This window comes from Fukomys damarensis, unplaced genomic scaffold (genome assembly GCF_012274545.1).
Source record: "Fukomys damarensis isolate Sample0158 unplaced genomic scaffold, DMR_v1.0_HiC HiC_scaffold_39, whole genome shotgun sequence".
Taxonomy (NCBI): Eukaryota; Metazoa; Chordata; class Mammalia; order Rodentia; family Bathyergidae; genus Fukomys; species Fukomys damarensis.
The window spans coordinates 3855665-3870487 of NW_022900951.1; the positions used below are offsets into that span (position 1 = coordinate 3855665).

Here is a 14823-nt window from a genome sequence, read left to right on the forward strand (position 1 = left end):
ATTTTTGGAAATCTAGGTTTTTTTTCTTTTATTGAACTTATTAGAACGTTTTAGTTATACAGTGCAGTTACATTTATTATTGGGATCTTGTATCTCTACATGACAGGTGGTCTCGGTTCTCATTTTTTCCCCTTGTCCCTGCTCATCCGACATCTTCATGTGCTCTGAATACATCTTTTCCCACTTCTTGATGTGCTCTGAATATGTCTTTTTCTCGTAGCTTCGGTCTTTTGATCACTCTGTTGTTTCCATGCAGCGTGGAACAGATCCCCCTTAGATGTCAAGGGCAAATGATACCGGCAGGACGTGTGTTTGCGTGGAGCGCATACTCGTAGAGTGGCCCCCAGTCGGGTGTGCAGCTCTGTGGATATGGACATGTTCGGTGGGCACCTTCGCAACCAGCCCCTGAGTCACACTGCAGAACGACTGACCCTGTGAGATCGGTACATGGGCATCTTCTCTTGGAGAAACTCTGAGCCGAACACCTTTCCATCATTATTCAGAGCCTGCTCCAAAAGGAGATCCAAATCCAGTGCTTTTCCCCAACCACCCAAATAGACCCATCTTTGCAAGTGTGTAAATGAACTGGGCCTGCTTTGCCCGTCTCAGAGTATGCAGATCAGCGAAATGATGAGTTTTGCAAAAGAGAAAAAGTTTGCACATGAGACGGACTGGAGAGCAAGGCTCAGATTTACCTCCCTGAGGATAAGGCCTAAGGTATTTGTGAGGAAAGGAAGCAGGGTGGTCTGAGGTGTGGGGGGAGATGATCAAAGTGTGGAGAAGTGGAGCACTCGGTGGTCTGTGCATGTTGAGTCCAAGGTCGTGGACCTTCACAGGGGGATGTTGGAGAATGTTGGTGTTCGTGGGCTCTGAGACTAGAGTTTTCAGCCTTCCTGAGTCAAAAGTAACAAATGTGTCTTCCAAGTTCCTGAAAACACAGCCCCGGCCTTGTGACCATCAGGACCTGCCTGCTAGAAGTGTTCTTGCAAGCAAACCTAGGGAGAGTCTCACAATGTATTACTTGGCCACATAACTATGAGGACAGGTGATTCTTGAAAGCCAGCTAGAAGCAAGTGACTAAAAGCACAAGAAGTGGGATGAGTCTAGGGGACTTATTCAGGTCTCCCCTTTGTTTCAGTCCTTATGTGGGTTGTGCATCCCTACTTTGAGTATGTGAAATCTGAAACGCTTTCAGATCTGAAATGTGGGGGGAACTGGCATAATGGTCCAAGTGGAACATCCCACTCCCTGACACTTAGTTTTTTTGAAAAATTATTAAAAGTGCTGCATAAAATCACCAGGAAGCTATTAGTATAAGGTATACATGGTATGTAAGTGAATGCTAAGCTTGCTGTTTGGTCTTCTTCCAAAGATACTTCATAGCGTGTGTGCAGATATTTCAGAATCTGAAATCTGAAACACTTGTAGTTACAGGGTTTTTTGTTTGTTTGTTTTGATAAGTGATTTTTCACTTGCACAAGCCATGGTGTTGTTAATATTATCATAGCCATCATGATGGAGAAGACACTGCTAATTCTGAAAGAAAAACAGAACTACCTTGGTAGTGGATGAAGGTTGCAGAATAATTTTATTCAGGAAACAATTTTTTTTTTTTTTTTAGTTCAGGTCAGTGCTGAATTGACAGAAGGCGTCATGCTAACGGCTAGGAAAAGATTCATGTTTGATGTCATCTTGTCTAGAGATGAACCCTGATCGTTCCGCTCTGTGGAAAGCCAGATAATGTTGGCCATTTCCTCTCTGTAAATTCATTGAAAACGGGGTTTCTATGCTAGGAGAATCATTTACATTTGCATATTTAGAGACATCATTTATCTTTTTCCCTAAGAATACACACATCTTGGATTAGAAAGGCAAATCTCCAAGAAATAAGATGATTTAAAACACACCTAGGGAATTTGTATCAGTTATGGTACCAACAGTTGGATTTGTTGGTTTATAGGACATTGGATGTGAGTATAGTCTTCCCTGACCTTCAGTTTATGTGAGTCGTGTCACTTTATTTAATTTATGTGTATGTGTGTATGTGTGTGTGTGTCTGTGTGTGTTTTGAAATGTTGTAATTACAAGTTAAACAAATGCTAACCCTTTTCAGTTAAGCACCATACAGGATACCTCTGATTCTTCTTCACTGTGTCCTTTACTGAAAAGTCTATGACTAACAAAATCCCAAATTTTAAATGAAGTAGAGGTCTGTGTTTCATTTCCATCTCTCCCTAAGGTCTCTTCCTTCTAGCTTTAGTGAACCTTGCTCCCTGACCTCCCAGCGGAAGTGATGACATCACATTTGCAGAGGGATTAGCAATACCCATAGTTAGTGCTAGTGTTGGTATTGGCAAATACTCCTTCCTGCATCACTTGTCTCATCACAGCTCCCTAAAAGCTGCAACATGATAAATATGTCATCTGGAGATCTGCCCTTTTACCCTGCTGGATAACCCCCACAGTTTGGCAGAAGCAAAGACTGTGAAATGGATTTGCAGCATGCCTCCAACCTTAGCGTTACGCCCTTCCTCCTGGGCTGCACGGTTGTTCATGAGGGGGTCATGGGTGATGGGGTGTAGCGCTTATTTTGAATACAAGGATCTTGGAAGCATTTCATAATCTAAGAGTTGAAACCATAAAGGAATAGGGGTGACACTGACTTTAATTTGAGGAGGGAAAGTTAGTCAGATTCAAGATTAGAGGTAACGAGCTGGAGTTGTACACACATGTTCAGTAAAGTGTCAGGCTGGGACGTGGTTCTGTAGTCGAACACTTACCTGGCATGATCAAGGGCATGAATAGATCCCCAGGACCACAAAAATGCAAAGCAAAATAATCATAATAACAAAGAAAGAAAGTGAGAGAAACTTTCCATGATTAAAGAGTGTCATGACAACATCACATAGCTCAATAACAGGAGGAAACACTGGCTTGGTTTCTACTTTTCACGAACCCGCAAGATATTTTTTTGAGGCAGGAAGCTTTCCTTTAAGGAGTCTCTCATTCCACGATGAGCTCGTAGTAACTGAACGCAGTCTTCCCTTGAGTCCAAGATCTCCCACACAAACCAAGTCCCTTCTATACAAAGGAGGCATAGTGATTGGAGACAACTTGCACGCGATCTCCCAGGTACTTCCAGTCACTAGTGACCTGGCATAACAGTCCATGCAAACACTTGGGAAATGCTTGTTACGCTCTATTGCTTAGGTAAGAACAGCAAGAAAAGGAACACGTGCAGCATGTTCAGTTCCACTTCCATTATGTTTCCAATAGGTTTTTACAATTTTGGATGACTACATGTTTGAGTAGCCATGATTACATTCATCCCGCAGAGTTGGTGCCTGCACACAACACACCTTAAGTCTTTTTGGATCCCCTCTCTCCCCCTCTCCCTGCTCCCTCCATCCCTTGGTACCCTTCCCATTTGCAAAAGATCCATCTTTTAATGTGAAGTTTCTTGCACCTAGGAAGTAGAACCTGTAGGTACAGAGGGCCGAGCATGTATAGTTACAAAAGAGTATTCTCTTTCGCTGTGCTGGATCCACAGCATGCCGGGCTGACGAGGGTATTGAAAAAGGTCGCCCATCCTTTCCCCAGGGCCGAGCCCGCCCCTGTACATTTCTGGAAATGGTGCATGTGAACAGGCCAAACACTTCCACCTTTATGGAAACATTTGCAGATGCGGGTGTCTACTATGAACCTCTGGAGCTGAGCTCTCTCTCCCGGAGCCCGTCCTGACCTCTGCAAGTTTGAGATTAGTTCCTCTCAGTGCCCTGGGCTCGTCCTCTGCAGCTCTAGGGAGTAGTAGTAAAGAAGGCCTGGACTGACTGTGGACGCTCTTGCCTTAGCTTCCTTCCCTTCCCTTCATATTTCCAATGGTTGGGCAACTAATAGGTGTGCAATGCAAAACAAACACACTGAGCAACAGCCCTAATGTCTTTGCCATCTTCCTGCCTAGATTTTCAGCCCAGCCTTCATATATCGTAAATCTTTTTCTTCTGAGACTGCAACGACTGTGTGCTACTGGTGAGGCTTGCAACCTGCCTTCTGCATTTTTAACAAATGGAGCTAAAGCCTGTGGCCTGGAAAAGTTCTCTCTTCCCATACAGGGTGTGATAAATTCTCAAGAGTTGTTTTCTGAAGTGCTACAGCTAATGAAAAAGGAGTTGAGCTTTTTCTGAGATATGTCGCTCACTCTGCAAGCTCCCGGACCTGTCATTCAGTTTTCCAGTCGTGGCGAGGAAGGGAGACACAGAGGTCCTCAGAATGCCTGGCTGTCAGGTCTGTGGGCTCTCTGCCATGAAAGGAGAGGGCGTCTTCACAGGAGCTGGAGCAGGTAGTCACACCCTGGACATACACGGACACCTGGGATTCACAACTCTCGGGCCTCATTCTCATGCACTGTTGACTTTATTTCTATTCCTGCACATTAAGTCTTCTGGGTAGTGTGTTTTTGCAAACAGGCCCAGTTTCCTGTGTTTCCTAGTGTAGTTTTTGTGTATGAAAGGTAATCATTCCACATGGCATTGACGCACAGGACACAGTTGCATACCGTGCTGGCCTCTCTGATGTGGACTGTCACTGAACAGAAGAGTCCTGCTGCCGAGAGTCATGATAGGGAAATTATTCTGTGAATAATACATTGGAAAAAACACACAAGAGTCCCTCAGCAGAGAGTCCTCCTGGATTCTGACCAGTCCCGTTCTACAGCACCCGTGGGACCCTTGAGTTGGTGGATCTGTGCCTGGGTTTCTCTCACTGACTTCCTCATGGGGTGGGGTTTATCTTGGACTCTGTGCTTGCTCGTTCCACTGTCTTTACTCCTGTTGCTTCTCGTCCTCGTTTTAATGTGCCTCCATCTTGTGATCCACCAGTCACGCTGATGGCCGCCTTTCTTCTTCCACCTTTACTTTAGTCCACTTGTCCAAAAGCTTTAAAAACCAATGTCCAGAGCTGGAGCATCCACACTGGCGCTGGACGAAAGCCCAATGCTGGAAGTCTCAAGGCATGCACTTACTTGTCCTCAGTGGCAAATCCCATCTCATATTTTCAGCCATGCCCGTGGGCAGTGCTTGCAAGATGGGCTTTTTAGACTCGCTTGTCTATTTCCTTTAACTGGATATCCAAAAAATAAGTGGAAAAAGAGATGAGTGTGAAATTGCAATGCAACTACTCCTAGGTAGTGTGATCTGTTTCAGAATGCATGTGAAGAGTTTTGTTTTGTTTTTTCCTTCCCATTTTGAAGAATAGAGGTGAGATTGTGGGGCTAGAGTCTGCTTCTTGGAGAGAGGACAGGAGGTGTTTGGGAAGGGGTTTCTTCCATGAACAGCAAAACCCTTGGGCACAGCTTCCTCTCTTTTAGCTCTCTGGTGGTAAAGGCATGACAGCATTCCCTCATTTTATACTATTATTTTCAAAGAAGGTCAATCATCTATGGCGGTGCACAGCTGTAATTCCAGCACTCTAAGAGGATGAGGCAGAAGGATGTCGAGTTTGAACCTAGCCTATTCAAATTAGCCACCTACGGAGACCCTATCTCGAGATACAAAATTTTTAAAACATCTGGGAATATAGCTCAGCGCAAAGGATTTAAGTTCAATCCCCAGTACTACAAAGAAAAAATTTTAAACATCTGTCTGTAAGAGCTTGAATAATAAAACACAAACCTGGTAGTACTGATTAACACAAACAACTGTAGTACTGATTAGCTATGACTTGCTTATTTAATCTGCCCGTGTCCACAGAAGAAGAAATGCTAGACTTAGTTCTCACTCAGAGTTTGGTGTTTTGTGCCTTCATCATGTTTCAAAGAACTAGGAGTTAGTAAATGCAAAGACAAACATAAGAAAGGGAGTAGGAATGAGATATTGACCCAAGACAACTGTATGGGTGAAAATATCATTTTAATAATTAGGAAACTGGATGTGCACTTAGGAAAGCATACATCCTTTATTTTTTCAAGGCAAAGTTAGAAGTGTGATGCCTAATCTGAAATTTGAACTGTTTTCAGTTATCATGAGGAGTTACATGACCCAATATGCGTGAAAGAAAATTACATAGTTAACTACGTGATTTCTTTAATCAGTGGAAAAGATGTTGAATGTAAGACATGATCCTTTCACAGCGACTAAAGATGCAAGAGTTGGATGGAGTCGTACCTACTCAGTGAAACAATTTTGGCCTGAATCATGATGTACTAATAAACTCCTGCAGTTCACTAGATGCCAGGCAGGGCCACGGGAGCTGAAAAAGCTGATACAATATTTCATCTTATCATAGAGATGTACTCAACTTTTACCACCTCCTTATACCATCGCTGTACTGGTGGTGGTACTAGGAATGCAGTCATATAAAGGAAATGCCTCAGTGCATGGTCCAGTGTGACACATAGCACATAAATATCTCTTGTGTAGTGGAACAAATGCTCTATTAGAAATTGCACCCACTGATCCACCCACCCATCCATCCATCCACCCATTCATCCATCCATTTATCCACGCATCCACCCACTCACTTATACAACCCTCTATCTCATCACTTGGCAGTGTTGTTGAGCACTTTCTACAAGCCAAGCCTGGAAGAGGCCCTGGGTATTCAATTGATAATAAAACCCCCGTGGTCCTTAGCCCTCATAGGTCTTCCTGGGCAGAGGGAAAATGTTTCTCAGAGCTGAAGGAGATGATTTAGGAAAGGATGGATATATGCTGAGGAGAGGAAGAATTAAGCATTTGGCAGAATGAATATCTGTCCCCAACATAGACCAGTAAATGTGCAGGCCACGTTAGGGAGTTATTCTTGTATTGAGTTGCAGTGTGGATGTGTGTACGAATGTTGCCATTGGGATCAAAGGTTTGTCAGAACTTTGCATTATGGTTTAGAATTAATATGTCACGTCAACCCAAAGTCTGTAATGTTTGTAGGTGGGGCTTCTGGAGGGTCATTGGATCATGGTGTGCTCCATTCATTGGTGGATGCATCCATGGATGAGGTCATAGCTGACTGCTGTTAGGGGCTGGGGCCTGGGTGGAAGAGGTGGGTCCCTGGGGATGTGACCTGGAAGAGTTTATTCTCATCCTTGCCCCTATGTTCTCTGTCTGCTTCTTGGCTGCCACAGAGTGAGCAGTTTTCCTTTGCCATTTCCCTTCCACCATGATGTTGGTCCTGGGAGCTGGAAGACCACAGAATAAATCTCCCAAAACTTTGAGTCAGATTAGACCTCTCCTCTCATAACTTGGGGATTTCTGGTGTCATGTCTCAGCAAGTAGAAAGTTCACTAATTCACTGTGCATGCAGAGATGGGGGAACTGAAGAATGGTGTTTGAGGAATTCACTCAGGTTCACAGCAAAAGTCTATCAGAGCTAGAATGAGGGTGAGAGCAAGGTGGATGGACCATAAGGAGTGAGTTGGCATTCAGTCTCTTGTATACATCTCCAAGAGCTGTGTCCATTTGCTCTGGGAAGTGGATGAGCATCCTGTGCCCCAGTTGCCTTCCAAGTGGCCTCTTGGTCATTATTTCCTTTGAGCAAGAGTGGAATTGTGGATCCAATTCCAGACCAAAGTAAAGACTGAGCCTGGGATAGTAAGTGTATCTCTCCAAAGTCAACTCAAGGTCAAAAGGAGAGAGTCACCTTCCAGAAGAAACTGTGCGATTCACTGATCCTCTTTCTTGTAAACCTTCTGACCTTCACAAAATTGCCTTGCTCGAGGCTGTGGGGGCAAGGGCTACACGGGACGGGAGCGTGGAAATCCCTGGTGTGTGAGTGGCCCTGGGTGAAGTTGGTTTCGGGAAAGAAGAAGTCAAGTTATCATTGTTTGCGGATGGCAAGATCCTCTGCAGAAAGACACCCTCAAATTCTACTGGAAGACTTAAAGAATTAATAACCAAAGTCAGCGATGGAGAGGAAGTACAACTAACACAGAAATCCGTAGCGTTCCTGTACTCCCGTAACTGACAGATACGGTTGGCAACATCATTCATCTGTCTCATTTCACCTGGAAATTGGGGCTGATTTGAGCAGAATTCCTGTTTGACTCCATTTCATTTCCAAAATCCCAGCGTTGGTAGTTGAGGGTTCCTTCTGGGAGGTGCATTGTGTAGCAGAAGAGAAGCAAGTGAGTAGTGCTTCCAGGGTGCTTGAATTCATATTAGTCGCCGCTAGAGATGGAGGACTAGTATAAACTGGGAAAATGTGGTCCGTTTTTCCTTTGCAGTTCTTCCCGAGTTGCACTACGATAGGAGGAAGGGTGTGTGACAGAATGTGAACGTTGTGACAGGATGTGAACGTTTGCTGATTCACTGGGGGTGACAGTAAGCCTCTCCCTGTAGATTGACCCTTCTCCAAAGCAAGGTCTCATGCCAGCCAGTCCAGCCATGGTGTTTTGTGTTTTCAAATGACATCACGGAATCAAACGACATCAGAATGGCCGGAAGAAGCTTTTCACTGCTGTTGACCCTTTCTTCTGCTTTGTTTTCTGCAGGAATGCTGAGAAACCGTTCCTCCTTTTCCTGTCCTATCTCCACGTGCACACGGCTCTCTTCTCTTCCAAAGATTTTGCAAACAAAAGTCGCCACGGCGCTTACGGGGACACGGTGGAGGAGATGGACTGGAGCGTGGGTATGTGTGACTCTCGCATTTCCTTACAGAGCAGCCGCCTTCCGGCTCCTGGTTTATGAATTTTGTTTCCCCCTAGGTTCCTGATGGCTTCCTAGACAGCAAATGTGTTTGCTTTTCTTTTCAGAAAGGGTAAGCAGAGAAACATTCATTAAGGACGGTAAACCAAATGCAGGAAGCACCTTGCGCCCTGCGTGCCTGTCCGTAGTTGCCGTTGGCGACATCTTTGCGGGTCTGTGTGTGATCCGGGCCATGAATGAGGACAGGAGCGAGGCCAGAGCCCTTATCTGTCCTGCTTAAATCAGCAATTAGATCTGAACAGTACCTCTTCCTGGTGGACGTAGATGTGTAGGGGTCTTGGGGTCTGGACACCAGCGGCTGCCCTTACCCTTGGTGGGTGTCACATCCAACCAGTGCCAGGGCTGTGCTTTGTACGTCTTTATCTCTGCATCCCCGAGTCTTGTTTCTGGCTTCTCTGCCTCACTTTCCTGCTGCTCTGTCTGCAGATGGACCAACAGTCCCTCGTGCCCTGCGTCTTTCTTTCTCATCCTAAGCAACTTCTGAGAAACCCGGCACTTTTTTTATTTCACAAATACATGGAGGACTTCCTTATGGAGGCACTGTTTAAAACTTAGCTGGGCATGGTGGCACATATCTGTAATCCTAGCGCTCTAGGAGGCTGAGGCAGGAGGATCTCAAGTTTGAAGCTACCCTGGGCATTTTAGTAACTTTGCAAGACCCCTGTCTCAAAATAAAGAAATAAAATGAAATAAAACAAAAGCAGGCTGAGGGTGTAGCCTAGTACAAAGGCCCTGGGTTAAATCCCCTTTACTCCCCCTATGGTGCTTTCCATGTCTACCCAGGAGCATCACTAAGTTTCTCTGTAGTTGGACTGACCTGGAACTCACTATGTAGCCCAGGCTGGTCTCAAACTCAAAGTGACCCTCCTGCCTCAGCCTCCCGAGTGCTAGGATTACAGGAGGCGTGTGCAAGTTTCATTTCATTTTAAATCATGGCGCACTCACCATCTTGAGATTCACCATCTTATCTCTTCTCTCTGTCTCTGTCTCTCTCCCTCTCTCCCTCTCTCCCTCCCTCTCTTCCTCCCTCTCCCCCACCCCTCTCTCTGATCTGTTACATCTCTGGGCCTTTTGTCTTCATCTCAGTGTGAAGAGTTCCGAGGAGACAGCTTCTAACTTTCTTCTCCAACTGTGCACAAGGCCCTAGAATCACAAGAGTGAGCACCAAAGACAAGTTCTAAGCAGGAGAAAGGAAACCAGAACTTTCTCCGTGTCAGGCTCTGTAAGAAAACTGCCCAGTGCTTTGGGCTTTTCCATCCTCCGACACAGGCCGGCTCCCTCATTTTTTATTCCTTTTGAAATCTTGCATAGAAATCCATTTACATTTTCCACACCTCGGTAATGTAAATCAGAAGCATATTTCATAGTGTGAATCAGCAGAATATTTTATCTCTTTAATGAGTGTTAGATTTTAATGTGTCAGGTTTCTTAATAGGACTAGGAGGGCTGTTGGCTAATATGCACACTCTGCCAACATCGTGCTTATTAATTTTTATTTAATTATAATAGCACATATACCTACTCTTGTGCATTAAAAAGTTCATCTTGCAGTGTTATACTATCACTAGTTTTCCCTCTAGAATATCTGGGGAGTAATTTTCAATCTTTGAGATCTGTGTTGTACCCAGGTATTATATTGATATATATTTATGTGTGCCTTTCTTTTCCTTCCTTCCTTCCTTCCTTCCTTCCTTCCTTCCTTCCTTATTTCCTTCCTCCCTCCCTCCCTCCCTCCCTGCCTCTCTTTGTCTGTCCCTCCAGACTATAGCCTTCTGAATTATCAGGTCATAAAATAAAGGTGCAGGTAGGAGACGGCCCCATACAAAGAAACCTTTTCCATGGCAAAGAAAACTGAGCCAGAAGCACTAGGTACAGAGGGTCTGTCTCAGTTGTGCAGTGTTTTCTTTCAAAATGTTTTCCTTCATTTTTAAATGACTGCATATTCATTATACAGATGAGAAAGTTTCGTTTTGGTAGATTTCTACATACATGAAACACGCTTGGATGCTCGTCTACCACACCTTCGCCCCCCTTAGGGTCTTAACCTCTTGTCCTTCCCTATATCTAAAACCTTCGAGGGCCCTGCAGTGTGAAAACCTTGTCCCCTGTGGGTCCCCCGCACCCAGCGAGGTGTATTCCGGACGTGCTCCCGGTAGCTTATGGCTTTATTCTTGGATGTGTGCTTGTTGTGCTTCTGTGTTGCCTTGTGTCATTGTTCGGAAGTCGGACAAAGGCGGACCTCAGAGCCGGGGTAATGCGGCGGGGACCTGGCAGCCAGACCTGGCTCGCTGCGTGCAGACTGGAGGGGCTTAGGGTGTTGAGTCTGTAGTATTCACACGGAGGCTGCCTGTTGCAAGCTCTCCGTACACCTGGCCCCAGGTGCCACGTGAGTGTCCTGCTTTTGGGCTCCCAGGGGTCCACGCAGCAGCTGTACTCTCATCACGTCCACACCACAGGTGAGGCTTGCAGAGGGTTCAGACCACCTGCTCCCTGTGCCCCGCGGATCCGTAATGGGTCAGCAGCTGGTCAAGCAGGTGTGGCATCCACAGCCTGGAAGCCACGTCACCTTCGCCCGCCCCTTTTTGCATAGCAGAAGGGAGGCGGCACGGCTAACAACAGACTCCTGGGAAAGAGGATGTGAGTTCGGGACTCACGCCCTGCGGGCCCGCTCAGTGCCGCGTGCTTCGTGGGGATCCAGGATGGAGAGGGAGTGAGGATGAGACTCTTGGCTTCAAGGAAGGCAGCGGCTGCTAAGCAACGTAGTACTCTCCTGGGAGATGTGAGCGTATCTCAGGTCAGAGGGTGAGGGATGTCCTAGGGAGGGGCCGGGGCCAGGCAGGAGCAGCTTTGGAAGAGAGAGAGGGTGGGACAGCATGCCTCTCGGGCCTTAGGGCCACATCCGAATCCCAGTCCGCGTTCATTTGGAAGCAGCTGAGGGTTGGGAGGAAACGCGGTGTAAAATCGCATTGTTTGCTGTGGTGCCCTCGGCACTTTGGGGTGCACCATGCTGGCTGTGCGGCACAGGGCCTCACACTGGCTGCAGACACCCCGGGGTGCTCGGGGGCCTGGGCAGCAGGCGGAAGGAGGTACAGGGGACACGCGGTGCCTGCCAGCGCTTGCTTCTCGTCAGCCCGTAGTGTCCCAAGCCTGGTGTCTGAAGCGGAATTTGCATGCAATCAGCGTTCATTTCCAGCCTCCTGCTATTAATAGAACCTCGCGGAGGACTCATAAATCAGCCTTTGCGCAGGATTAGACCTGCAAGTGCTGAATTCTTAGGAAGAGAAATGCAAGCTGAGAATGAGAAGGTGAACGTAAAACAAAAATGTGCATCTACCCCTGCTGAGGGCTGGATCCAGTGGTATTTGTGAGATTCTTCTTTTCCCATCTGGACCAGGAGTCTTTCTCATGGGTGGAAAAGGAATAGAGAAGCAGCGGCCCGCCGCGGAGCATCCAGGAGTCTTAGTGCATTTGGTGTTGGGTGGCTCAGGGTCGGTCGTTCCCCTCCGTACGGAGGCAGGCTCCTCAGTTCCCCCCCTGATTCTGCGTGGCTGTCAGGGCGCCCACTCCTGAGATCCGGATGGTGCCAACTTCTCTGGGCATAGAGAATCGATGAAGGGATGACATACGGAGGGCCTTTGTGAGACAAGTGCTGGGAGATGGGGTGTAATCAAGTCCTCTTTGTGCGGCCGATGGAGAGTTAAAAGTGTGCATCTCTGAGGGATGGGGAAGAGTGTGAAGAGCCTCATTCACAAGAGTCCAGGGGAGCGACAAGACCGTTGAAACCTGAAAAAGCTCCGCAAGGTGTGATCGACAAATATGGATGGTGAATGTTTCCATTAAAAAAAATGCATGACAGTTAAAAGACACCTTGCAGTGAATTTCCCTCAAAATCCTCGCCCTCACGTCCAACACATTTGTGTCATCGTCCTTGCAACTTTCTGAAGCAGTTCTGGAGGTCTTCTTTCTTGGGTGTCTTCACGGGGCGTGCGATCAAAATGACGGTTGCACACCGCTGTCGAGAGCCCACCCGACAGAAAGGCGGGCTCATAAAAGCACGATGGTGCATCCTCATCCGCATCGTTCACTAGGTCTGTTACTTTTGGCTCGTCCCCCAAGTACATATGACCACGACACGGAAATACTTAGAATCCATTCAGGATATCCAGGCAGCCACAACAGTGCAACTAAAGATGCCCAGAAGGAGACTCCAGAGTTGCTTCAGAAAGTGGCAGGGACTGTAGGATGCGTGAGTTTAAAGCTAGGAAAGGTATTTTGACAGGGATTAATGGCAGTGTGTCTTTTACTGTAGCACATATTTTTAAAACGTAAATATTTCCCTTATATTTCAGTCATGCCCCCATGCAGGGTGATTCTGAACAGGGCTTAGCTTGTTGGACATGGCTCTGATGGACGATCCACTCCAAAATGGAACCTTTTTAGGATGTTCGCATGAAAGTAGTTGTGGCAACATAGAACTCTGCAGTGAACTGCATTCAATAACCTCTCAGTTTATAGGTACATTTTCTTGAGCAGAACTGCTTTGGGTTAGTTTACGGAAGAAACAAAACAAAACAGAAAACAGTCACTTTTGCAATACTAGAGCTCAGAGTATGTGCTCAATGAATGATTTTTTAAAGGTGAAGTCCCAGGGAACAATTATTTCGTATTTATACCAAATGAGTAGGAACATAGGCAGGAAGGAGGCCGGTGTCTGTCTTTCTCCCGTAGACAACAGACCAACCATGGTGGGACGTAAGATTACTCTGCAGAAATTGTCTCAGGAAGCTGTACAACTTGTGACCCACAATTTGTTGCCTTCTAAACCAGGATAAAAGCTTCCTCCTCGCAAGCAGGAAGACCTTAAAAATCACTGTACCATTTCACTTTGTCATCCATTTGTTCTAAGCAGAATGTAGCCTGCACTCTGAGGCTGTGTTTTTCCTTTGGGGTTCAGAGCATGGCATCTCTAACGTGAGTTTCTTAAATATTCTTATTTTGATACCTGGGACCTCTTCTAAGACGTGAAAATAACATGCTCACTTCTGGTTCCTACTGAACAAAGGAAGTCTGGGAGAAAGGTCTAAAGGAAGATCAAAACAGGAAGACTCCCCACAGGAAAACTGCAGGAGCAGCTAGAAAAAGAGAGGAGAGATTCAGAGAAGTAAGGGGTGTCTAGAATTCAGTGGCAGAGAATACTTCAGGGAAGAAGCACGTAAATCAAAGACAACTTTAGACAACAGGAAGAGGTGAACAGGAACAAGGAAAGGCGGCTTCTACCATTTTTAGGATTGCAGTGGGTTGTATGCTGAGGGAGGAGTAGCAGTCATTAAGAGTGGGGAATACTTCGCATGAAGCGGTAATTTACTTGGCTACGTTTGAGCTTATCTTGGTTTGGAGACCTTAAATCAAATGTTAGAATCCATAATGCATCTAATCCATTTACCTTCTGTTCCTATAAGTAAATAGCACAGGCTTATTTATTAAGAATGAAGGTCTGTTTGGCTCATTGCATAAAAGCCTGGGAAGTTTTAGACTGGGCAGCTGTGTCTGGAGAGATCTATCTTGCTGGTAAGGACTCTATCCATTGTCCCAAGATGGTGTAGGACATCTCACGGTGACCGACCTCTCAACTCAGGTCTCTTTCCTTCTTTTGTCTTCATTGCTTTTCTCGTTGCTAGGACAAAATTCCCAACACCCACAAGTTAAAGGAGGGAAAGTTTACTGCAGCTCAGAATCTGTACAGGTTTCAGTCCATCGTTGGCTGCTCCAAGGTAGGGTTGTGTGGTAGAGGGGAATTTTAGGAGAGAAACAGTCCATGGCAGGTCAGACAGGAGGCAGCAAGCAGCAAAGAGCAGCAGCCAGCCTGCCTTCCTTTTCTCCCTTTATATTCCATCCAGGCTATAAGCCTGTTGATTGATGCCACCCACACCCAAGGTGAGGCTTCCATTATCCAAACCCAGAATGATTCTAAGCCCATGTAGCTATCACATGTACTAGAATTAGCCAGCTCTGTAAAGCCCCACCTATGAGCCCATGAGGCTTTGGGGAAAGACCTACATACAAGTTGTAACACAAGCCATCGTCCCCTGGGTCAGAGCCCTATCCTTACAGCTGTACTGAACTCTCA

General features: G+C 46.2%; 1 protein-coding gene across 4 annotated transcripts in view; it reads left to right on the forward strand.

The window, feature by feature from the left end:
• Sts (steroid sulfatase) overlaps nucleotides 1–14823 on the forward strand; it is a 177680-nt gene that overhangs the window by 94797 nt on the left and 68060 nt on the right. For all 4 annotated transcript variants that reach the window (XM_010611155.3, XM_010611156.3, XM_010611153.3 and 1 more), the window contains one exon: nucleotides 8483–8619. In XM_010611155.3, coding sequence (XP_010609457.1) covers nucleotides 8483–8619 — 137 coding nt within the window. The remainder of the gene's footprint in view (nucleotides 1–8482; nucleotides 8620–14823) is intronic.